The following is a 24,932-nucleotide window of genomic DNA, read 5'->3' on the forward strand; positions in this document are numbered from 1 at the left end:
TAAAACTAAAATTTACTATTGTGTCAATTGCCGTTAAAAAAGCATAGTCCAATTTAGGAAACCGCGCGGTCCAATTTAGGAAACCGGTTTCTTAATTTGGACCAAAACACAATTTTTTTAAATTGAAATTTGAGGGGTATAAATATAATTTTTACTTAAATCAAAAATATCATTTTGTTGGTAAGCCTTGTGAGTTACTTTTCCGCTACTTAATTTTTATTGACAGTTTATATGTGGCTCTATAAATCGAAAAATATAAAAATGGTCCAAATATGGCTACTTTCCCTATGTCTTAACCTAACCTAACTTAACCTAACATAACATAACCAAACTTACATGCAATATGAATATCTACTTTCTGTAACAAAGCTAAAACAAAACAATTAATTTTCCTGTTTTCTCTAACAAAACCAAAACAAAATGATGGATTTATCCTACAGGTGTAGAAAACAATCCACTGTAAAATGTAGCATGGTCAAACTATTATGCAATGAGAACAAAAACGATTACCAAATCTGCACACCTCGAAACAAAGTAAACACATCACGCAATACCAATCAAAGCCATTCATTTAGCAGCACACACTCCATATAGCAAACATGGAGCAGACGGATCAATCAATGCGTAATGACTGTACCGGCGCGTGCACACGTGCCCTAGGGACCGGTACTGCTAGCCCTATAGCAAATACCCTCCAAACACGGCGCGGCGCCACTCATTCATCTCCTTTCTATCTATCTGCACGCAGCTCTCATACTCGCTTATTTGAGGGTATGCAGAATGTACGCGTAACTGACGTAACTAATGCAACAACCGAAAGTGTATTGCATACGCTTACGCATCGCTCCCGCACCCGAGCGGAATTTCGCGTATGAAATGAAGCGCGACGCGGCGGACCTTGTTTACTATAGCCGACCCCCTATTTATTATAACTCGATTTAGGGTTGCGCTAAGCTATTTTAATCCCCTTCGAAACACAAATGCTGCGCACTATCGAGCAGATCAAACTAATAAGTTCACAGTGTAGTCAGGTTGAAGCATTACTCAACAGCAGTGAAGAAATATTGCAATTACGGATATTGATCGAATTTGATTTAATGCTAAAATAAATTTTGGTCAATTTAGGATGTTGCAAATATTATGAAAACCATATTGTTTATTGGTTGAATTTTTTGAGTGAATCATAAAATGATTTTTTTCTTTGTCATTAAAACTCGTTAATATTTGATATGAATTTGATTCACGCTTAATATATTTTTATTATTTCATATTCTATTTGTAAATAGATAAATTTGGCAAGGTCATAAATTTATCTCATAATAATTTTTTTTTAATTTTAAATGTTTTGTTTATTTTGGAAAAACGTTGTAACCAATGCAAGTTTTTGATTTTTTATAACAAGTTATTTATTAATTTTAATTTTGCACAGCTGCAAAAGCCAAAACCAACCAAATTCATAAAAAACATTTTTCCCAATATTTTTTAATCAATGCATATTTTGCGGTAGATAAAAACTGATGCTCTTTTATTTTACCTGAATTTAACAGAGCAGAATATTTCTCTACTAATGAAAAGTTCTGATCGAGCACAGTTAATTTACTTCAACTACATACAAGTACTTTGCATATTCAACTTTCCAAGTGTTTGAATATGTACGCGATTTATAAAACACAAGTTTTCTAATTAAGTAAATGCTCGTATTAGAGCTCCCAACTCGCAACACAACAGGTCCCCGATCAATTATTATTATTATCGGAGAACACTCCAACAATATATTCAATTACCGAGAACATGCTATGTTACATGTTGCGTTCATAAACAACGACATGAAACAGCTGGCCATTTATAATAAATGCTGTTTCAATTCAAAGCGCATGGAACAATACCGTAATAGAAACGTACAATTGAAACATGCAATCGATATTGAGCACACTTCTTATTCTTATGACTTATGACGAGCACACTAGTAAAAATCAATTCCATTCAAATATTTACACCTTGGGCATAACACATGTGCGGACTTGTCAAGTACAAAGTGTTTAAAAGCCTAAATTATTCAACTTTGCGCGACATAAATAAAATAAAATTACTGATTTGAAGAAGAAAAAAATGTAGATGCTTTGTTTTCCACAATTGGGATTCAGATGTTGTTGAGCTAGTTAGAGTTCTCTCCACTTCTGCTTTGCCTCGTTCTCTTCTATCATTTGACGGAATCAATATGTCAATTATCGCTTTCACGCTCCTGATCACTTTGTGGTTTTGTCGGAGGGATAGAATTCTAAGCACACCCCAGTGACTCGCAGTTGCAGCGACAATTGAACGCGAACACATGCGAGGTGGAATAACCGAGGGTGTCGATTCGTTCCGCACGCTTTTCGAGGCCCCCCCACAAGGTCCCTCAACACAAGGCACTACGTTTCATTGTTCTTATACACTTGTTCTTGATCTTGTTAGGCAAAGCCACCCTCTTCCACATGCCGAAACATTGCGCTGCAAAAACACACATACACAAAATGAAAATAACAGGAGGATTGAGAGTGATTTTTGTGGGGAGGCTATTAATAGATATTACGCTTTGCGTTTGTTTTTGAGCGTGTTCCAATTTGTGGTATTTGCGGCGCACTTGCGGAAGACTGGAAATCTGAAAAGCCGAAAACAGGCTACTAGGTGTTGCGTTGATGATATTATGGGCTTATATTTTTTTAATTCACACCGCTTGAGTACGTCGAAGGGAAAAGTCCGTGGGTTCTGCTTGTCTGCCCTCAGTCATTGTGCATAGTTGTGTTGTAAGTACACGTAATGGTCAATTAACCTCGCAGTGTCAAGGTTGTTCGCTCGGCGGTGTGTTTGTGCATTGCCAACAAGCGTGTCGTTCACTTCTTCAATCGGTGCTATTGAAGGTTTTCAACTTGAAGCGAGTTTGAGGAAATTTTGCGAGCCGCTGGTGTAATTTCCTTACCCTTGGCATTCGTGCACGCGCGCGCGCGCGCTATTGGAGGATGCGCCGGCACGAGGGGTGAAAATTCCTGCAACGAATGGGGTTGTTTCAGGTGGTTTTCCCGAAACGTTCGGCCGCAGTCGTACGCCGTCGGCCTTCGCTACGTCGTAGTGTGTGTGGCTCGTTGAATGCGATCGCGGATCGTGGATCGGTCACGACGACGTAACACGGGCAAGACGCGGCAGTGGCAGTGGCTCTAGCGTTGAACGCGAGTACGTTGACTCGATTATTGTAGTGGAGTCGCGCTACGAAGCGATTCGAGTTGCGGACGGAGCGGCGGCCGACGTGCATCGCGTTTACGATTTAATTTCGCTGCCACGGTCGGGAACCAAAGCGAGGCGCTCGCGCCGGCCAATCGCGAGAAATAGTGATGTGCGAGTTTGCCGGTATCGTCGTCGGTAAATAATAAATCGCGGAAATCGAGGACAAAGTCGCGGAAAATGTCCAGGTGCTGGGGGGCCGCCGACGGGTGCAGCTACGAATGCGGCGTGGACAAAATTCTGTAACATGATTAGTGAGTGTGGCGCGTCGTAGATATGAGTGCGGCGCTGCCCCCCGTGCCCGATTTAATTCCCATCTCGGCGCTGCGGAAGGGCAGCAATCGTTCAAATAGCGCGAGCAGTGATTACAGCGGTAACTACACGCCCAGTAACAATGGCACCTATTACGGCGATGACAGCGCTGACGGCGCCGATAGTATCGATGGGGTCGGCGCGCTTGTGAATAACAACAACGATAGTGACTGTGAAGAGGACGTGCAGGTGAAGGAGCGCGCCCCCTGCGGCTCGACCCAGTGCTCCGGAGAGGTTATGGGAGAGCAGCGCTCGCGGCGGACGAAGCAACCAACGGCGGCGGAGGTGATCGATACGCCGCGGTCACGTGGTAGGGACGGCGCCGCCCCGGGAGCGTCCCGGAAAACCGAGCGGCATCGTAAATCAGACAGGAGACGTGATCGCGATCGGGATCGGGAACGTCGTAAACGTTCGAACTCGTCCAAACGCCTCCACCACAACAACGCCGCCGCCGCCGCCTCCGACTCGTCGCATGCACATAATCATCATAATCACCACCACCACGCGTACACGTCGACGTCTTCGTCGTCGTGCAGTGATACCACTTCCTCGTCGCCGAGAGTGAATCCGATATTCGTGTGGGTCCGGCAAAAAGACACTCACATCGTGGAAGTTAAATGCGAAGATTACGACAAGCGGAATCGGATTCTGCTTACAAAGACAGCGCAGGGATGGCGGGCCATCCCGCGCACCGAGACGCTGGCACCCGTTCTCCAGAAGGATGACGCTTCCGGTCGCTATTGCAAGAAGTCCAAGCGGCGCAGTAACAGCAGGCCGAAACGGAAGTCCTTCGGCGTACAGGTGGACGAGAACGAGCTGCAGCCGCATCCCGATGCCACATGGAGCGCGGACGATTCGGAAGTGACGAGTGAACCGCCTACGCAGCAGGATTGCTCGCCGCCGCATTTGTTGCCGGAGGCGGATGTAAACAATCGGGAGTGTAGTGCCAGTGCTGTCAGTGTGGATACTAGTGGATGTGCCAGTGCGCAGGATGATTGTCAAAACAACATTTCGCCGCTGGACAATTTACTCGCAGTCGCCGAACTCGAGTTCAACCAGCAAATCGAAGCAGAGCGCTGGGAGACGACGAACAGCAAGTCGAATGAGCAGGAAGATTTCGACATGTTTATCGAGTCCTGCAATGCTTCCACTACTAACGGAGACAAGATAAACGACGAGGAAGATTGCGAAATTGACTATAACGACGACGATGACAATAATCTAGCCATGGATGATATTCTCAGCAGGTTGGAGCAGTCATTGCAGAGTCCTGACAACTTACACTCCGACATCGACAGCATCATAAAACAGGACTTGGAAACAATTGCAAATGATGACAACCAACAAGTTGAATTGAACAGTCCGCAGGTTATTCAAGACGAGGATGCGCTGATTGAACCGCCTGAGACACCCGCCGACTGTAAGCCGGAAGTGGAATGCCTCCATGTACTCAAAGAGGAAGAGGATGTAGAAGAAATTGAAGCTAAACCGCAGATAGATACAATTGAAATAATAGAAGCAGTCAATCAGGCATCTCTGGCGTCTCCAGAGGTAGATTTGTCTCAAGCGCCGGAAGTGGAAATCCCGGAAGAAGTTGCCATCCCAGAAGAACCTGAATCAACGGAGGAAACGCCGACTGATTTGAGAGTACACACTACAAAAGCCTGTGATACTGACGAGGACCTAATTCCGACAGACCTGAGCATACCGAAGTGTCAGTCTTCGCCACAGTCAAAAAGACCCGCATCGCAAAACTCGGAGACGATACAATCACCACAACCGAGTGGAATTCCAGCCGTTCCACCATCCCCGGACCTGTACAGTGCCAATAAAAACAATGCCCAATCCAATAGCAAGTCCAATATTTACTTAGAATCGTTGCTTTCCCCTACCAAAGATGCTATTGTGTTACCAGAAAAGGAACCCTTGGATCTGGGAAAACTCAGAGAGTCAGATAGTCCAAAAGTGACGTGCTCGCAAGAGGAACCACCCTCTAAAAAAATAAAACTCGAGGATATTACGTTGAAGACCCTTCTAGATACAGAGACCGGAAAAGACGAAAAGCCTCAACAAACTGTGCACTCGGTTACAAATAACAAGGCCAGTAATAATAATAATAAAAATAACAATAATAACGCAATAGACACCCCGCGGTTGCTAGAATTGCTGACGCAGGAAGAAGAGGAAATGGACCCCGTTGCGCAACTGAAACAGGTATTAAGTAATAATACGTTCAACATTCCGGATCCGATGTTAATTCCCAAGGATAGATTGAGCCAAATTTTGTCTGCTCCCGCCAAAGAAATACCAAAGCTGCTGAAGCAACGACCAGAATTACGCTTGCCGGAAGCACTTGCTTTCCCTCATCTGCTTCAAGATCCCGACATTCTGGTGATTACTCTATCACAGTTAAAGCTCATTGTTGAAAAGCAAAGTCAGTCTTTGCCAGTTGTTGAGAAAGAAAAGTTTGTTGCGGAAAAGGAGAAAGAGAAGCCACTCGCCGAGCGGGAGAGGCATAAACTTATTTCGATTCCGGAACCGCGAAAGTCGTTGACACCATCGAAAGAAAAACCACCAGTTGCTAGTATGCCTAATAAGGAAATTCGGGACGCCATTAAAGAGAAAGAAACCTCGAAAAAGTCGAAGATTTCTGAATTATCAAGCGACATTGACGCGGCGACAAATGCAGCTTTTTCACAAATGATGTGGTTACCTTACTTGAATCAAATGGAAGCGATGAATAATCCAGAATTCCTGAAATTTCTGAGCACCATGATGCCGGGTTATGTCCCCCCGGATATGTCGCATATGATGCGCCCTTTCCCACCACCTGCGTTTCCGCTTCCACAAACGGCGCTCAACTACAATCCTCTCGAATTATCTATGTGGCAAGAAAGCATGTTGCAACAGGCGCGGACGAAAAACCAAATAGATTTTCTCAACTCGCAGAAAATGATGAGCAAAAACGCAATGAGCACCAACAGCAGTCCAAGTCCAATGAACAGCTTGCATAGCTCGTATCAACATCAATTTCAACAACCGAACGTGCCCAGGTCGTTGCCGCAGCAATATCAGCCGCCGTCGACGAATCATCAAACGCCGAAGTATCCGAGTAAGAGTAAATCCTCGACGAGTTATCAGCAATCGAAGCAGAACACATATCATCATCAGAGCCATCCTTCGCATCATCGAGACGCATCTCAGCGGAAATACGATAATGAAAAGCTGCTACAACAGCAGATTCAGCAGCAACAACAACAATTGCAATTACAGCGGCAGAAGCAACAACAGGCACAACAAGCAGAATTGCACCGCCAGGAATTTCTCAAACAACAAGAGTTGTTAAAGCAACAGCAGGAAATGTACCACAAACCGAAAGTGGCGTGCAAGCCGTTTGCCAATTTGGTGCAACCGCATTTACAGCTGGGTCTATTTCCTGGCTTAAGCACACCGCCATCACCAATGCAGCAGCAGCTGAATCATCAGCAGCAAATTGATCAATACAGGATATTCCAGCAACAACAGCAGCAGTTTTTACAACAACAACAACAACAACAGCAGCAACATTCGCATCAACAACAACCGCATCCGCTGCACGAAAAACGAAACAGGGTATCGCAAGGACCAATCGATTTATCTGGCGGTCCACCGACAGGCAAGCTCAAAGTAAAACAACCGCAGCATCTAGTTGATCCGAAGAATGCTGCACGTTTGTTGAAATACGATGACATCGCCGAAGTGGGCAGTACAACTAGTAGCATCGACGAGATGCAAGAAGCGCAAAAACATCTTTGGCATCCATTATTTGGCAAGTAAGTTTTTTGCTACCAAGGACGATTTATATTTATATTTATCTTCCACTTACTTTTCTTAGATGAATGTTTGAAAGAGTAGTAATAATAGTATAATGAATTTGGACAAAGAAGAAACTAATAAAAGATGTGCATTTTGTAACCTTTACAGCCAAAAAAGCTACACGAGTCCGTGGAACTGGACGACGGTGACGGCCGCAGGAGAATAACAGCGACAACAGCCTCCGACTCAGTGGAGGCAACAGGCGCTGCCAACCATGGTCACACCACCCAGACAGTCCGTATCCGTAGGTCCACTCTCACAAGACCCGCCGGCGAACAAGAACATGGACCTTTTCTCCGGCTTCGACTTTGATTTCTTGTCAAAATGAAAACCGACTATAGAATCCCAATGGCGTCAATCGGTACGAACTCTTTTAGATGCTCACAAATCCTGACAAAGAAGGTAAAACACGAATTGCCGTGGTGCGGGATGTTGAATGAAAAGAAAACGACACCCCATTGCCGTCTGGGAGACGCGAGACGACCCTCAACGCGGATGGATGAGTTAAAAGCGACGATTCCCGAAGCGTTGTCTAAAAAACGGGCAGCTTCGTAATAAAAATAAAAAAGGCTGCGTGTGCTCGCTACGTCTCCACTCCACTTCCGCGCGCTCGGCCAGTTCCGAATGTGAAGAAAAATCGATAGAAGAGCGAGTGCTGTAATACGTCAGACGGACGTACGACGAAGCCGAAGTGCAGGGGGTAGGAGAACGCGAACCAGGTCTCGCGAGGTCACCGCTTCCCATTCGGATCCGCATTTGTTCGTCGGTCGCGTTTCTGTGCTGCGCGCACAAAATTTAATAAAAAAAAAGGCGAAACACGTCAAATCATACAAACGGAGGCAGCGCGCACACTGAGGTACACGACGAGCGGATCGGAAACGAAACACAAGGCGACGAGCACTCGAGTGTTAGCGCGCGCGCACGCTCGTAATTGAATGACGGAAATTGAATTAATTTGTTGCCGGGGCGAAAAGAAGTCTTTCTTTAAATATCTAATGCTAAACGCAATTAACGATATATGTGAAGTGTGCAAACGAGTCTGCGCGGCCGGAAATCGATGTCTGATGAAATTAATGTTTCCCAAATAATATTACTACACAGTGTTTGATAAATCAACAACAAAACAATCGAAAACATTTTAAAACACGGCCAAATAAAACCGATTGGAACTTTGTCGTTGACAAAAACATAGTATTAGGCACTAAAGATAAAAAAATAACGTGTACCGCTGCCCACTTTCATTATCTGTACCTACACAAAGCTGACATTACGATCGCATGTAAACATGTAAAAAATGATAAAACACAGAAAACGCGGAAAGAAAACAAATAAAAATGTTCCTCGCTGTACATATAGTTAAAATTAATTGTACATGTATTGATAAGACATTTGACAAATGAATGCTCATTGTATCTGCATAATATTCGGAATATTGGCAAAATTATTGCAACTGAACAACGGAAAAAGTGGCACGCACACTTATTGTGAACAAAACCACTGCACACACACGTCTCTTGTACTCGTATATGTACTACACAAACATCTTTTCGCGAGTATGCCAAACTTATTGCGGAATGTCCGTCCCAAGAAAACATTAACACATATTGATTGAAATGTTACTTTCGTTAACGAGGCCCTACTTTGGCCTAAAAATCATTTATGTTTAAATTCATGTATTTGATAAACTACGGTTAGTATTTTTGAGACACACACTTTACGTTATCTGCAATATTGTTTTCGGTTATGAATTTCCTTTAGCGATAACGAAACATGTGGTCAAAGCGAACTAACGAGGGCGTTGAACAGCCAGAGTAGTACAAGACAAAAACATAGATATTAATGTAAATGTAATAAGAAGATGAAAAAAACAACATGTACAAAGTTAATTAAATGCTGTAAGCGACGATGAAATGAAGGACACACATTAGACAAACTAATCGATATTTTAGCTATGCCAATGACTAATTGATAGAAGTGTGATCAAATTGATCGCATCCTATACGAGTACTATAAGCGAGAATCGAATGAAAATATTCATAAAATATATAAATATATACATAAATATAAATAAAAATCTTAGCGAATTGATTATAACATTGATATTCTAATAAATTAATTGATATAAATTGAAACTACAATTTAAGCAAAAAAATAATAAAAATAGGTAATCGAACAATCTCACATATTGCGAGCGGTTGGATGAAAACAAAAAAAAAAGAATACATTCGTAAAAAAATAATTGTAACATTTTAAAACCATACGATTTTTCATACGTGCTTATATAGTATTCAATGAGTATCGAATATGATGCGTATTAAAACCGCAATACTTGCATCATTTTAAAAATGGATCAAAAACATTCATCGGATAAACAAAAATTCAATTTTGAAATACACGATATTTCATGAAATATGGTTACCAGAGATTAATAGCGGCTGTAATTATTTTCCTGCATACCTACCGCTTTCAAAGCCGGAAATAACAATGAAGAACCTATTAGCATTCCGAAGTTTTTGAACCGAAAAGTTGCGCAAATTGAACAATTCGGCCGCATGCGCATACGCGGCTACTGTCGAAAACTTTGCATGCACACTGAAAACTATCTGCAAGCTGAAACTTCTCGCCTAACAACCATTCACACAATTAGGAGGAATCGCTGCTTTTTGAATTGCCGTGCGGGAAACGCCAACAAACTGCAAAACCAAATTGTAAGGCAAAACGTACATATCGCTTCGACTATAATTACAATTTAAACTTTTTAAAAGATGAACATGAGATGGTAAACCCTAATATGAACTGAGATATTATTGATTATATATTTATATTCAGTGTCGGGCGTACGTCAGAAAAATCTTCACAATTCACACATCAACCAAACAAACTTTTGTTGGATTTGCGTGAGATTTTTTTGATGCACGCAAGTCGGGCATATGTATATTATGTAAATGTATAAATGTTTTTCGTTGTTACTTATTTATCTTTTGAGTTGTATTATCTCCTATACATTTCATTCCGGGTGCATTCGAGATTGCGTTTTAAGTGAAATTGAATTTTAAAATGTTTAACAAGATAAAAATAAAAATGGCCGGACGTAAATTTATAACTCACCCATTTAAAAGTAAGGTGTAGACAATAAAGACAAAACGTATTACAAATACAGAGCAAACACTTATTGCGTTTGATTAAGTTAATGCAGAAAAAGAAAAGAAGTGATTTCTTATTGATTGAATACTAATTACGACTGCAAACCATTAACGATTGAGTTTCACGCTTGACTAAATTACTTTTAAGATTTTACCTAGGTGTATAGGCATATTTTTGTTACAAGAAAACATATAATATTTCATCCAGTGGAAAGAATGCAAATGAGGCAAAATATTGCAAAGGATTTTAATTGTATATTCTACCATTGCGTTACAAATATTGTGAATCAAAAGGCGGAGCGATTAAGGATACTTTAATGTTATTAATGTTAGTCCCAATATCTGTCAAAACACAAATGTTTGTTTTCTTTAGAAAATCAATTGCTATGTTTACCAATACGATAGCAACCCTTAAATTCAGGTATTAATTTAACAACACAACTTGCGAATCTAATTTAATATTTAATGTTTTACATAGTTTTAAGTTGTTAGATCTTTTAGTTTGTAAGTACGTTCTGTTTTATTTCGAATTGGATTATCTATTTTCAACCAATTATATTGTAATTCTCAAACTTGTACACTATTTCTTATTAACATGTACTTATACTGTAATGTGACAGTTTTGAACAATCCTTTTAAGGAATTGAGAATCAATTTATAAAACGAATGGTCATCATTTTCAGCAAACCAAAGATTATTTGTACTTGTTTATTTCTATGATGATAAATCGTTTTATTCCTATTTAATGAACATATACTTTCGAGAAGGAAACGAATTGGAAACTAATATTTGTGTAACTACTGTGATGTTAAAAATACTATGTCTATGACTAGAAAGTACACCAATACTTTAAAATGTACCCTAGAACAATGTAAAAACAATGTAATTTTCTTTTAAATGACAACAACAAAAAAACATAATTAAACGATTGCAAACATCGAATGTTTATTTTATATTTATTCCAACTGATGCTAAATTAGTTAAATTAATGTATGGTCAACAAGTCATGGTAATTTAACATCACAATCGTTTGTTCATATATATCTCCACTTTTACGAAAATACATTTTGAGAATTTGGCTGAAATTCTGTTGTTACCGTTGTTACATAAGTTATTACACTTTAGAGTAGATGTGTATCAAATGACTTGTGATCCTGTGTCCTGTGCCGCGCCTAGAATGTACATGTTCCATTTAATATCTATGCGTTTAATGTTGCGTTGGTTCATCGTGAACGTTTTTATATTAAAGCAAATTTTCGATCTTGTGAAATGAGAAACAAATGGAAATGTCGATCGAAGGTCTCGCGTAGTACTCATATTCGTGTTTTCTTTTCCTACACCAACATGTATTTACTAGTTACGATAAATTGCGATTTTAATTGAACATACAACGTATGAATCCAAACCAGAAATAATGAAAACTAAATATAATGAAATAAATAAATATATATTACCATTATAATTTTCTCGTTATCTCAAACCTTTTCCTTTGTTTTGAATTTATTTCAGGTACAGTCGGCTGCAGGTAGTAATGGTTTAAAAATTAAATAACTAGTTGGGCATGGAATTATGTTTTAAAGCCTAAAGGCAAACCTTAAACAGTTGTTAAACATGTATGAACTGGATAGATGTTATATTATTTTCAGGAGATTAAATATAGGTACACAATATCTTATCAAAATAACATAATTGCTTTATATACATTTTTGAAATTTTTGGAAAAAAATATCGTATTTGTTCAAAAATATTTAATTTACCTAATCATTAAGCCATTTTCATTCGAATCTCCACTATACTCGTATTTTACATCATAAGACTTATCCGTGATTTTTGACCACCTTATTTTCGTAATTGTTTAAAAACTATTTGTTTTATTTTCAATTTTTTCTTCAAACTTCAAGCAAATACAAATTTGATTATTAATCGAAGTTAAATTCTGTTAATTTGTTTTATAGTTTATAGTTTATTGCCAACTACAAAATGTCTTAATTTCAACCAAATTGTAAACTATGCCAGCATTATGAAGTATGTTTTTAAAATTTTATTGCAAAAATTAAAACTTTTGTGCGCGTCGTTTATAAAAAGAGCAAACACGCCCAATATTATTATTTATTGGATGTGATTATTCATGATTAATGATTATATATAAAATGGGTAAGCTTATGTAAATATATAATTCCTTTTATATAATGTCAATACATACAAAATAATCGTACTGTTATGTAATGGCAGAACTTAATCGAATTGTGTTAACTCATATTTGCAAACGCAATATACGTACCTATGTCAGTGTAACTTAATACCAATTAGTAGATATTTCATTTAAAATAGAATTTCGTATAATTGGATGCTATTTTAGTTCCCTTTATTAGAAAGCATACAAATATTTATAAAATTGGATTTACATTTTCACGAATTTTGTGCGAAATAGCTCTGCTGGTTACAAAACTGATTGCTTACTAATTTAGTATTCCCAGAATTAACAATAATCAATGATACCATACCTTAATAACAACTAATTTGGGACCTATGAGTACAACTAACGCACCACCAACCCAATTTCCTCAATGTTCATAATCATACAATCAATAATAATTTTCAGATATCCAATTGTTATTGTCAGCCTTAAGTCCGGTAAATTGTGTTTCTACTGAATCAAATTATTCTAAATTTATACATACTCATATCAAAAAATCAGTTTTTGTTTATTTTCCCTTAAAATTAATTCCTTGTTTCAAGTCAGCGTCTCTAGTTTCTAGTCTTTAGTAATAATGTATTTACTAGTATTTAGTAATAAGTTAATAGGTAATGGTATTAGGTAATGGCGATAAATGGCAATGACATTGACAATGTTAATTAATGTTGGTATGAATTACAAGCTATTGTAAATTGTTAATACAAATATCAATTTTGGAAATTTAAGTACGAGTACGTTGGCAATTTTAAAAAAAAATGTATGATTGATGATTCTCATGATAGGCAGACTACAAATGTAAAAAGAATTTCAGTGGTTATGAGCAAAGAATAGTGTTTGCATGTAAATAGGACGTCCCTTCAATTTAATTCTTATGGTAATCGACTCGCTTTTGAAAAGCATTTTGTCTGCGTTTCCAATTTGGTTGATTCCAAGGGTCGTCATTGAATCACTTTAAATTTAAATTTATTTATGTTCTCTCATAGCACCAACGGCTGATCATATTCAAGCAATACCATATGAAGAGATTTTAAATCTGTACGTAATGGTGTTCTTATTTAAACACGCTTCGCGAGACCGCGGCGCTCAACAAAGCAATTGGCGGTCGAAGCGCACAGCAAGAGCTCAAGAAGGCAAGGCGAGTTGCTTCCAGCATGAGTTCATGACTATACTTATCTAAAAGTGTAAACGCGTTGATGCCGCTTGGGGAGTCTTCCAGAAGGTCGAACTTTGACCTCCACTTCTACATCGCGCCCAAACAAGACGCATGTACGTGCAAGCAAGAATCATATTCTTACTTAGAAAAGTTATGTAAAAAGGCTTCGTAAACAAGTTTACGCTTTAGATTTTTTCATAGTACTCATATTTAAAATAAGTAATAATTCATCACTAGAAACAATTTTGGTTTAAATTGTCGATTACTTAATTACCCGTTAATTTTTTGTTCTGATGTTTAAAAATTTAAGATGATATTTGAATATGCTATGACGTAATAGTTCATTTTGATAGTTTTTGATAGATCAACGAAGTGAACAAGCCTTTTAGAACATTTTATGATTTTTCTTTCTTATTCTGGTTCCAAGTATATTGATAAAACATAAATTACGTTTCCAAAATTAAAGCCAGTCCAGGAGAATATCAAATCAGTGGAGAATTATTGACATTGATCAATAATTAATTCGTTCTAATGAATTTTACTATAAAAGATTGTAAATTATGATCGATTTCTTTTCATTTCGTTGTTTCTATCTTAAACTTGGAAACATTAAGCATGCAAAAAGAAATAAACCCAACAGAAAAATCAAATATTGCATAAATAGATCAAAAATAGCTCTGAAATAGAACACAATGTTTACAACCGCCAATCAGTCCAAATACACTATCTAACTTAGATAACAGTCAAAACTCAGACGACGCTATAACTGCCGTTAGGATCAAATAAATGAATTGTTCCGTACCTGATGTGCCATCTATCTGGCAATAGAATAACCGATGATCATGCTCTGACCCTTTCGTCTTTCTCTTCCTAAATACATCCCGAGCGACGCAAAAATTGTGTTTACTGCTTTTATTGAATGACGAGCACTCATTTGCATCAAAACCACAAAATTTCCATTAATTACTTAATTGAAGGCAATACCTCAAGTTTTCCGGCAACACGCGTAGAAGGCAACACATACAATTTTGCTTTAATTCAAAACGAGTTCTCGTTATGAACCTAACAACTTTAAGCATTTACGAAATAATTACAATTGAAAACAAAACACCAATAAAACAACATATAATCAATTGTTCAAGAATTTAAATAAATGCATTATTAGTGGCCTAGATTTAAGGAAGCTAACTTCACCCACCAGCAAGTATAACTGCTGCGCATGACACGTCAGTGTGATATGGTGTTGCAGGACGCTACTATAAACGGTTGCAGCGTATGCTGATTGGTCTACTGTTTTGCTGCTGGTTCGGAGGCCTGCTGCCTGTTACTGCCGTTTGTTAGGTTGTGCACATACAGCGGAATCAATACATTTAGGTCAAAGAGTCGAGGAACTGTCCTATCGCCGCGTAGTACATACATAAGTGTCCTGCCGTTTTCGTTTTAATAAAGATGCGTGTATACTCGATGCTCCGACGACTTCATTTTAAAAACGTCAAGCTTCATCTAGATTATTGGTAAAGTTGCGCACCTCCGATACGCCAAAAATTCAACACGACGTGAGAACAACACAGACGCGCAAGTTATTTATGGTGGAGTTGCAGTGTTTTGGTTTAATGTTAACGTCGCGGCGTTGAACGCCACTATCGAAGACTCCGACCGCGACGCCGACGTGTTCGTGGTGCGTGCGTGCTTATTTGTTTTGCGTTGGAAGCGTCTGCTGGCTCGACTCGCGGCTGAGCCCGGCGTGGAATGGGCGAATCGGAAATGAAAATGGACGAGCAACACGCTGGATCGCCGACCGTACGAATCGAGGACAAGAAAAGTGACCCAACTGCTGTGAGTACTGATGCCGACACTTTAGAGGCGAAGCAAACGACGAGCGATGCCGAAGAACTGCACGATGATGATGATGACCAGGTCGGTGAGATTATGATGAACGGTGACGACGAACTGCTGCATGCCGACGATGTCGAACAACAACCGGAAGATCTCATTGACACCAATGAAGTGATAGAGGCGGAATCCGAACTAGAAGTAGAACTTCAAGCGGATGAAATTGAGGAAAAGTCACAGCACGAGGAGCCGATTGTTGATGCCGCCGCGAGCAAAAGCTCGGCGGGAGATTCAAAATGCACTGACGCCGAATTGCCGCACATGGATAACAAAAACGTTGACGATTTTGATGCGGCTGCCGAAACTGGCCACGAGGAGGAACCAGGTGGTGAGGGAGATGTGGAGTTGGATGCTGGGGACGACGGCTCCCAAGGCCGCGTTGATGTCGACGAAAAGTGTGAAGATCTCGAAGATGATACCGACGCTATCGAAGATGTCGATAGCACGCAGCAGACTGAAGCTGTCAACAGCAGCATTCTAGAAGACGCTTTGAAAAACGGCAATAATGAGAATCCTGTGACGTAAGTAATTTTCTCTTGCTATTTATTCATTACTCATACGGACCGCCATATTAAGTGATTCTCACTTTCAACCACAAATGTATAAGTAAAATGTCTTCGGCATTGGATCATGCTATTGTATAGGTTCCCAGAAGGCCATTTCATTACTAAACGTTGCACAGTTTTATTATGTCAGCTTCAAGTCCAAGGCTAGACATGAGCTAACACATTAGGGGTTGACAGTACATCTGCCGTTAAGAAAGCCAAGCTTAACGTTATTGGAAACACACGTAAAAAAATGTTAGCGAGCATACGTTTCACAATATCGCAGTGATAAAAAAATCCGGTTATAAGTTCCAACAAGTAATCCTAGCAAATAGTTTGAGTGTGAGACGTTACGAAATGAATTCAATGAGATTTCAAATTAAAAAATAAAACATTCGGAAAATGAAGGCGCCAGAAAGATCCAGCCTGCGTATCGCCAAGAAGAGTGTCAAGGAAAATTACGCCGACTTACTCTCGCCGCGAATAAAAAAGTGCAAGCCGGAAGATAAGAAACGCAAACGTGCACGTTTGTCACGCCAGATTAAGTACCTGCGTCTTTTGGAGCTTAATTATTTGACCAACACTCGCAAAGGAACGAGCAGTGCCTATGAGAAGGATTTCGTTCTTATTGAGGAGGTAGATGATGAGAATACGTGTAGGAGATCAGAGTACAATGCAAGGTGAGTGAGTTGATTGTGTCCTCTACCAGGCAAGAAAATGTTTCCTCCGGTTGGGTCGAAAGATAAGATAAGGCTTTTAGGTATTCCCAGTGGTAGTGTTAATGTTTATTCAATTTTATTGCACGTTTGCGATGGTACAATTTCCTTTGGATGTTAACCAACACGAACATTTCATATGGTTTCGGTTTATTGCAAAACACCAAAGTCAAACCCAACCTAACCTCTATTAATGCATTCGCGAAGTGCTGATAACATACTCGTGTATGTGCTTTATATATACAAATTTTGAGATTACAAATTGTGCATTGTGCATACAGCTGCTAGTACGCGGAATGCATGTTTGTTCAAACGTCCTTGAGCTACTTTATGCGGGTGTACATCGTTGATTCGTCAACTCCAGCATCATCTCCAACTTCTTCTATCTTAGTTTTCTGATAGGTTCATGGCATAAAAAGTTGAAAACTAAAGCTGTATTAAACAATACGTTTATCTTTAACCAATTGTGGTACCTGTTTGATTAAATGTCTCAAACACAAATTGTAAAATTGATTCTATTAGCTATCCATCCTGACGACAGTATTTGTTGAAAATTAAATTTAGTTTTAAGTGAACTTCTCGTTTGTGTATGGTATCAGTAACGAGTTCAGAGATTGCGCACCGGGCTGGCGCACTCGACGCGTGTTTTAACGAGCGCGGCAAACACGGTTTGTCAGCAACGCCCTTGAGCTACTTTACCTGAGCGCCCATGTGGTCGCACCGTGTGCCTTTGCACCACGGCGCGTACCTTTGCTGACGATGACCACGGCGACAACGGCGCGTGAAGTTTCACGTTCAATTGTTCGTCGTGGAGACTTGGACAAACCATCGGTTTTTACCGATACCACATAGAGGTTCAAGGCCGAAAGCTCTACGCTGACGCCGGACGGAGTGAACAAACAACGCACCAAAGATCCTTGACATGTTGAGACATATCTCGACTTCGACAATTGCATGTAACCAAATTGTTGCGCTTGCAACGCGCGAAAGAATCACGCTCGCCGGAGATGAAACACGAGGTGAGAGAAAATGATGCAATTGAGACCTGCAAGTGCCCTCGATCACAAATTGCTTGATAAAGAGTATAAATTTCTACGGCAAATATTGAATTTTAAAAGTGGAACATGTTGAAGCGTTTGTTAAGATGTTACCAGACGTCTCGGCAATATACTGAGAATTTATAGTTTTATTATAATAGGTTCAACGGTTACCCGAGTGTATGCCATTTTGGTAATAATGGCATTGTTTGCAAACCTAGCTGGATGTTGATTGTCTTAAGTGTAGATGAGTCATGAACTTGGGAAAATCAATAAAATGCACAGATGCAAGGGTGCTGGCGACCCTCCGAGAACAAACGCTTCCTCCCAATAGTATTGCACCACAGCCATAATAATATTTACAAATATAGTCTGCCTGTTTTTCGAAAACAGATTTCTATTTTAAAAATGTTATTATATTCGGCAAAATCGCTATCCTCTAGTTTCGGATCTGGAAGGTCAACACCCCGGTTATAAACCGCATGAAATGGGGTGGATAGATGGCGATTAGCACTGAATCCGGTTGCGAAATTTTCTGATTGTCCCCATCTTTTGTCGCGCCAATTGATTGATGCTCGCCGACTCCACCAAGCTTCTTAGAAGTATACACGCCGCGTGGGCCGAATGCCTCGTAGGCCAGGATGTCGGACATACCGGCAAAATCAATGGGGTAACAGAGGGGGCGGACGTCGGCAGACGTCGGCGAATCGTGACGTCATCGGTGCTCAAATGGTGGGGTGCGACAATGCAAGCGAGCAAGGCTAGTGTGCACGCGGATACACAGGCGGAGGTAGCGACAGAGCGACCCATCGGCAATCGGTATCGCAGCAATCGCAGCGTCGCGCAGTTGTTGCATCGACGTCTGGCAGGGATGAACCCGCCAAGAGCGCGTTCTCCACTTGAATGTGTGCGCGCGTGCGTTTTCTAGTGTGTGTGAGAGTATCTGCCTGCTTTTTCTTGTCGCAAGCGGTGTGTGTCCTCCTTCGCAAGGAGTAATCCGCGCTCTTTCACCTTGGCGCACATTCGGTACCAAATGTTACCAGTCGCCTTCGCATCGAACACGCCTTAAAACACAGAAGGCCGCTGGAAAGTCATCGAATTGTTTCGGTATCCTACGTGCGCGTTTGAACCGGGCTTCGTGGTGCAGTGTAAAGACCTAAAAATAATTCTATGCGAGTGCGATGAGTCAATTCGGTGTCGAATAAACGCAAATAACGATAACAAACAGTTTACACTATGCCGCAATGTGCGGTGGCGAGTTGCAACAATACGCACCGGAAAACGAAAGGCGGGTCCGTGAAATATCATCGCTTCCCAGGCGATGAGAAGACCCGCCGGCAATGGCTGAACGCTTGCGGACGTCACGTGCCCAATACCTCTACGGCGCGCATTTGTTCGCTGCATTTCTCGCCGGATTGCTATGAGAAGGATATGCAGCACGAGCTGCTTGGGTTACCGACCAGGTGCCGGTTGAAGAAAGGCGCCATGCCTGATCGACATCTGCCGAACGATGACAATTGCTACATTACGTACGACGCCTTTCCGTCTCCGTCTTCGTCCATATCGAGTGCGAATCATCCGCCATCGCCATCGACCGACAGCGCGATTGCGGTCCTATTGGCTGTCGGCCTGGTGCCGGCTGCCGAACGACGCGCCAACGGAGGGTTACCACAAGAGTGAGTCATATGGCTACAATGCTCATACAGGCGCGCACCGTCCCTAAAATACCCGGCATCCGCGCGTGCATGCGGTGGTGCAAGCTACCAGCGCAACCGGCATGTTACCGTGGTGACGATCTCTCCTGCATCCCGATCTGTGTCTGCACCGCACACATTCTCGCTCGTTGCGTGAGAGAATGAGAACAACCAACATCAGCGCGCCGCTGTTGTACTCGCGCACGTATGGTCATGCAGACGCGCACGGATATGCGCTGGGATTAGATTATCGCTCGCTCCTGTTGGTCGCCACACCAGCCAGGAGCGTAGTTAATTGGGTCGACGCACGACGTCGGTCAAAGACCTCCAAGTCGGAGATATTCACCGCGCAGTTAGATTTAATAATGCGTTTTGTATTCTCGTAAATCGATTTCACTTAACATTTGGCGAAATTTTCATTTATCTCAATAGTTGTTATAATTTTATTTGTTGGTAATCTAAATACGGCCCATCTACAGCTATTTGATATGAAAAGGGGAGCTGAAACTATTTACATTCACCTATGCATTGAGTATTGCCCTTTATGGCTTCCTCTCCGCCCTATGTCACATTTAAATCTTGCGACTACCAGGACCACTATATTGATCGCCGTCGTTTGGCGCTGGCGTGGACATAGCGTCCTTCTTGTTCCCGACATGATTCTAATCGTACAACCCTCTTTTCCAGCTTAAACAAGATGCATATGGAAGATGTTCGGGAGGGATGCGACACCGCTCAGCCCTCGTCGCCCGGCCACGCTGAGCTGCGCTCGGAGCTGACACGCGATACGGAATCCGTTTGCGATGATGGCCAACATCAGATGCAGGAGTCCTTTTCGGCAGCGAATTCTATTAAAATTGAAGGAGACTCCGACGATGAAAAATGCACAAAGCGCAAGAATCAGGATGATGACGATGACGTCGACGAGCCAACAAAGAAGCTTAAAAAAGAGATCCAACAAGAGACCTATTTGCGCAACAAAATTCTCATGGAATACACAGAAGGCTTAGATATGTCCAACCTCGAACAGATTCAAAACGAGGAGGATAAGCTTATAATGGAAATTCAAAATCTCGATGAGATCGCTAAGGAACGCGAGCGCCAATGGAACAACATCATACACGTGAAAAAAATGAAAGAAGAGCTGTTGCTGCGTATTCAGCGTCAAAAGCAGGTCTGCATGATGACCAATGGGCTGGAAATTTCTGATGGCGAGTCATCGAATCATCAGGATGCCACAATGAATGGCCAGCGCTCTTCACTAATGCCGAACAAACATAGCAAGCAGGATGCCCAGAATCTGGCGAGGGCGCTGCAGCACAATTTAGACATGAACGGGCACGATCCAAACAAGGGCCGTACCAAGGGTGCCGTACGCAACGTGCAATCAATCATTGCTGATTATCGTCAACGCCATCCGGAAATCGTGCCAAGGCGCGGCCGGCGGATACGCAACGTCAATGGTAACTCCAGTGACTCGAGCAGCGCCAGCCGGGCAGCGTTCACGTCCAGCGGTGGCTCTTTCACGCTGGCGAATGTTGCATTAGGAAGCGGAGCACAAGTGCGACCCGTTGATACCAACAGCGAGATTGCGCTCTTGCTTAGCTCCATGGAGAATGTAAGTGTTCATATTTGGTAATGTTTTGCTACAATTATTCATTCCATGTAAATGATAATCACTGTATGACTAACATTAACGGTCATTAGCATGATAGGAGTGATATTATTGATGTTCGCGAACGCATTTCCTTTTTGCGCGCTTTTATGTAGGACGCGAAACCAGCGAATGCAAACAGTTTGATAACAAATGTCGATTGGCAAATAGATTCATAGTTAATCAGATTTATCAGTATTTGTGTTCGTGCAATTCGTTCATTAGTCAACGCGTGGTAATTTATTACCGACATTGCAATGAATTTATGTCAATGGTCGCGCTAAAATGAAAGCAAACAGATTTGTGGAGTTATTTCAATAAAGTTCTATCCGATGCATCATTGGACGCAGTTGCAATGATGTCGACTGCTTTAATTATAGGTTTTTTGCGTTGTTACTTTATACTGAAAAAAACTTAAATATGCTACTCAACTAGTCACTAAAATATCTCTTTACTCACCTTTTGCCTTTACTAACAACACCGCCTAATTTTTAACAACTTCTGATAATGATAACTCCATAAATGATGTCGTTAAACGTTCGAGGAATGAATCTTGCAGGGAAATCCTGATGTCGCTCAAGTCGAATGTCACGAATCCAGTACGTACAAGGAATTTCTCGATCAAATTGCGCATAGCGATCGTAAGAAAGCATCGCTTATGAAACAGCCAGTGCCACCGTTGACATCACAATATCCGGAAGTTACTGTCCACGCTGTGACATCGTCGTCTACTTCGAACGCACCGACGAATTCGTTGCTGCACGGAATATTGACCAAAGTAATAATTCAGTAATAATGATATTACCCTTCAAAAAAAAATACTAACAACATCACGGGCTTTATCCACCTAACAACATACATTCTTCACATCCCTCTCTGAAGTGCAAACACCCAGCGTGAATAGGTCTTTAGTCATTGTGATATCAGATACCTGTATCTCTAGGCACTCTTAGCACTCTTTAAGTGAATGTGTATGCTTGGCGTCATTAATATTTGCGTGTGTCGATGCTTGTTAGATTGCGATTAAATTCCACCCGATCGTTTTCAGGCGCAAGTGAAAACGGATAGCCGCACGACGTTCAGTCCGACACTAGCCCGTTTACTAACAGCACCCGACAAGACCCAAGGCGCGCATCCAAACAAATCATCTAATGTTTCAATTTCTGACATCCTCAGCACTAACAAGGTAAGAGTCCCACCCGACACATTCGACATTTGTGTAATTTCCAAAATTTGTTCATTGGAATCAATCTTGTGGACAATTATATTTGAATTTTTTATTTTCAGGCTCGCAGCGAGATTACCATTACTCCAGTCACCGGCGATTATGAAGAAGGACGAGGCAAGCGAAAACATAATGTAAGTTTGGCAATATAATACGTATATTTAAAATATGGTTTATATATCCATGTTTTGCAGGTGGAAGATGAAACTGAAGATAGCGTAGATCGTCTAGTCATTGATGAGAGCAACGATCTCAGCGAGTCGAGAACGGACAACAATTCTGAAGCAGGTGACGATGTGCCACAGTGCCAAGGATGCAATCAAAAAGCGGCACAGTTTGTCTGCGCCGGGTGTGGCAATCAGTGGTATTGCAGTCGGGAATGCCAGGTATGAATGTTTTAATTATTGATCTGTGTTATTACATTAATTGTCGAATTATTCGGCATCCATAGATTATGTGATTGAGATACATAACTAAATGCACATTTAACCAAGCCGCGCATGAATACGGTGAATTGCTAAAAATACGAATCCTGTTATAGGTGACTGCCTGGGACGAGCATTCGGACGTATGTTCGGGTTAGAGACGCTTCGGAGTTGGAAGCATGTGCATGTGCACGAACATCGAATAGAAAAGCCAACCAAAGCAACTAAACCAAGGCCGCCGCGCGGGGAGTTACAGTTACAGCCAGGAGAAGGCTTGGCGATCCGACTGACTTCATCTTTATCAAGTCTAATTACTTTACGTTTACGAATCTTCAGCGCGAGCCGCGGATATAACCAAAGACTATTTAAAACCTGGATGATTTTGTTTACCATGCTATTTGCAATCGAATCACAGACACAAGAAACTGTTGTTAATCCTACCACAAAATAACAACAGTACTTAGGTTAAGATATTAATTTAATTGCATTCGAAATGATCGTTTATGATAAAAACAAATCTAAATTATTTTATACTATTTGTAAGTATATTCGCCAGTTTCAGCAGTATATCGTACAGTTACGATGTGTTTGCTAATAGTTTTATGTTTTCTCTTCATTTCTTTCACTTCGTGATGCCTATAACGTAAACATTAAATAATCTTGGCCATTACAATATCATTTTAAATTGCCAAATTGGTATAAACTAAATTTAAATGCGAGCGACTTGCTAGTCACTAAACTAAAAGTAATAGGGATCGAAATCTAGGTTTCGTTCATGGATTGGAAAACGTTTTGTTTTAGTTACCGTTATGTATGGATGTGTTTTTATCTCCTAGGGAAATTTTGTTTCAAGAACAATTTAATGCCGATAAATTTTTTAAAAGTTTTTCATTACTTGTAAGTTAGTTAATCGGTGTATTCCAAGCAAAACCTGTTTGTTTTTATCATGCAACAAATATTTTCTGTAAGTAGTATAATTTTATTTTACGTGTATTACTTTGTGTAGTGCCATTACGAAAAAGCAAAACCCCAAAACTCTTAATGAATGACTTAAGTACTTGGTTTGTCAACAATATCTTTATTTTACTGTATAAGTAAGATATTATTCTGTGATATCAGTAAATTTACCATAAGAAAAGAAAATACAATTAAATAAAATTGAACTGCTGTCAGGGTGACACCTTTCCATTCGCAAGAATAAAAAAACGCCACCGATAATAAAGTAGTTATTTTGTACAGGCAGAGCAGATGGTATTTTTATAGAAGGGAGAACTAAAATAACAACTACCCGTGAAGGCTAGTTTTATCAACAGATATTCTTCTAAAAGAGTTATTTTCAAAAAATATAATTTCTATTGGCATTACAATCACCCTGACAACTAGCAAAAATAAAGAGAAAGTTACTTAAGGTGTTTAATGAAATTTAACAGAGCCAGTATCTTTTTAACTTGGAATATTATATTACACTTTGATGATAATAGAGATTTCAAAGAATGATGAACTTATTTTTTCTACAACCCTTTTTAATGATTACAGCAGTGTGGAAATGTTTTTTTTAGTTTAATGATTTTGTCTATGAGAATAAAACCGGACCATGGGTCTTGGTTTATCAAGACGCCAAATTAACACCTTAAAACTGCATTCCTAATTTAAGGAATTTCCTCCACACGTAAGATGATTTTTATAATTCTATTATGCCCAGATTGCAATGAACAGAGCATGTTTTCAGCATTACGGATAGAATTAAACAGGACCAATGGGATTCAACGAACTCAGAATTTATGTAAATAAATCTAATTGACATTTGAAAAGTTTGTCACTGCCA

General features: G+C 40.5%; 2 protein-coding genes across 6 annotated transcripts; both read left to right on the forward strand.

Annotated features, from left to right (window-relative positions):
* The first annotated feature begins 3,528 nt into the window (after positions 1-3,528).
* LOC135794478 (titin) lies at positions 3,529-12,030 on the forward strand. Of its 2 annotated transcripts, none has more exons than XM_065305783.1 (2): positions 3,529-7,382; positions 7,534-12,030. In XM_065305783.1, the coding sequence occupies exons 1-2, from the start codon at positions 3,535-3,537 to the stop codon at positions 7,589-7,591; spliced, it is 3,906 nt and encodes a 1,301-aa protein (XP_065161855.1). In that variant the 5' UTR covers positions 3,529-3,534; the 3' UTR covers positions 7,592-12,030. The 2 variants fall into 2 exon arrangements, with proteins under 2 accessions (XP_065161855.1, XP_065161856.1); XM_065305784.1 differs by having other exon boundaries at positions 3,529-7,378.
* A 3,165-nt stretch (positions 12,031-15,195) lies between these two features.
* LOC135793819 (uncharacterized) lies at positions 15,196-24,601 on the forward strand. Of its 4 annotated transcripts, none has more exons than XM_065304926.1 (7): positions 15,198-16,332; positions 20,491-21,421; positions 22,017-22,235; positions 22,506-22,643; positions 22,745-22,816; positions 22,877-23,068; positions 23,224-24,601. In XM_065304926.1, exons 1-7 carry the CDS (start codon positions 15,668-15,670, stop codon positions 23,263-23,265), a joined length of 2,259 nt encoding a protein of 752 aa, XP_065160998.1. In that variant the 5' UTR covers positions 15,198-15,667; the 3' UTR covers positions 23,266-24,601. The 4 variants fall into 4 exon arrangements, with proteins under 4 accessions (XP_065161000.1, XP_065161001.1, XP_065160998.1 ...); XM_065304930.1 differs by lacking the exon at positions 15,198-16,332 and adding an exon at positions 16,388-19,785; XM_065304928.1 differs by lacking the exon at positions 22,506-22,643 and having other exon boundaries at positions 15,196-16,332.
* Positions 24,602-24,932: the final 331 nt, after the last annotated feature.

This window comes from Atheta coriaria, unplaced genomic scaffold (genome assembly GCF_025399875.1).
Source record: "Atheta coriaria isolate IRGN ID8LTWV9N9 unplaced genomic scaffold, Caltech_Dcor_3.1 hic_scaffold_6_pilon, whole genome shotgun sequence".
Classification (NCBI taxonomy): Eukaryota; Metazoa; Arthropoda; class Insecta; order Coleoptera; family Staphylinidae; genus Dalotia; species Dalotia coriaria.

Bases quoted from the DNA above. Each gene is read 5' to 3' on its own strand.
- LOC135794478 (XM_065305783.1), top strand. From the start codon at position 3,535: ATGAGTGCGGCGCTGCCCCCCGTGCCCGATTTAATTCCCATCTCGGCG. The intron at 7,383-7,533 runs GTAAGTTTTTTG...TAACCTTTACAG, and splicing joins TGGCATCCATTATTTGGCAA to CCAAAAAAGCTACACGAGTC.
- LOC135793819 (XM_065304926.1), top strand. From the start codon at position 15,668: ATGGGCGAATCGGAAATGAAAATGGACGAGCAACACGCTGGATCGCCG. The intron at 22,236-22,505 runs GTAATAATTCAG...GATCGTTTTCAG, and splicing joins TGCACGGAATATTGACCAAA to GCGCAAGTGAAAACGGATAG. The intron at 22,817-22,876 runs GTAAGTTTGGCA...CATGTTTTGCAG, and splicing joins GAGGCAAGCGAAAACATAAT to GTGGAAGATGAAACTGAAGA.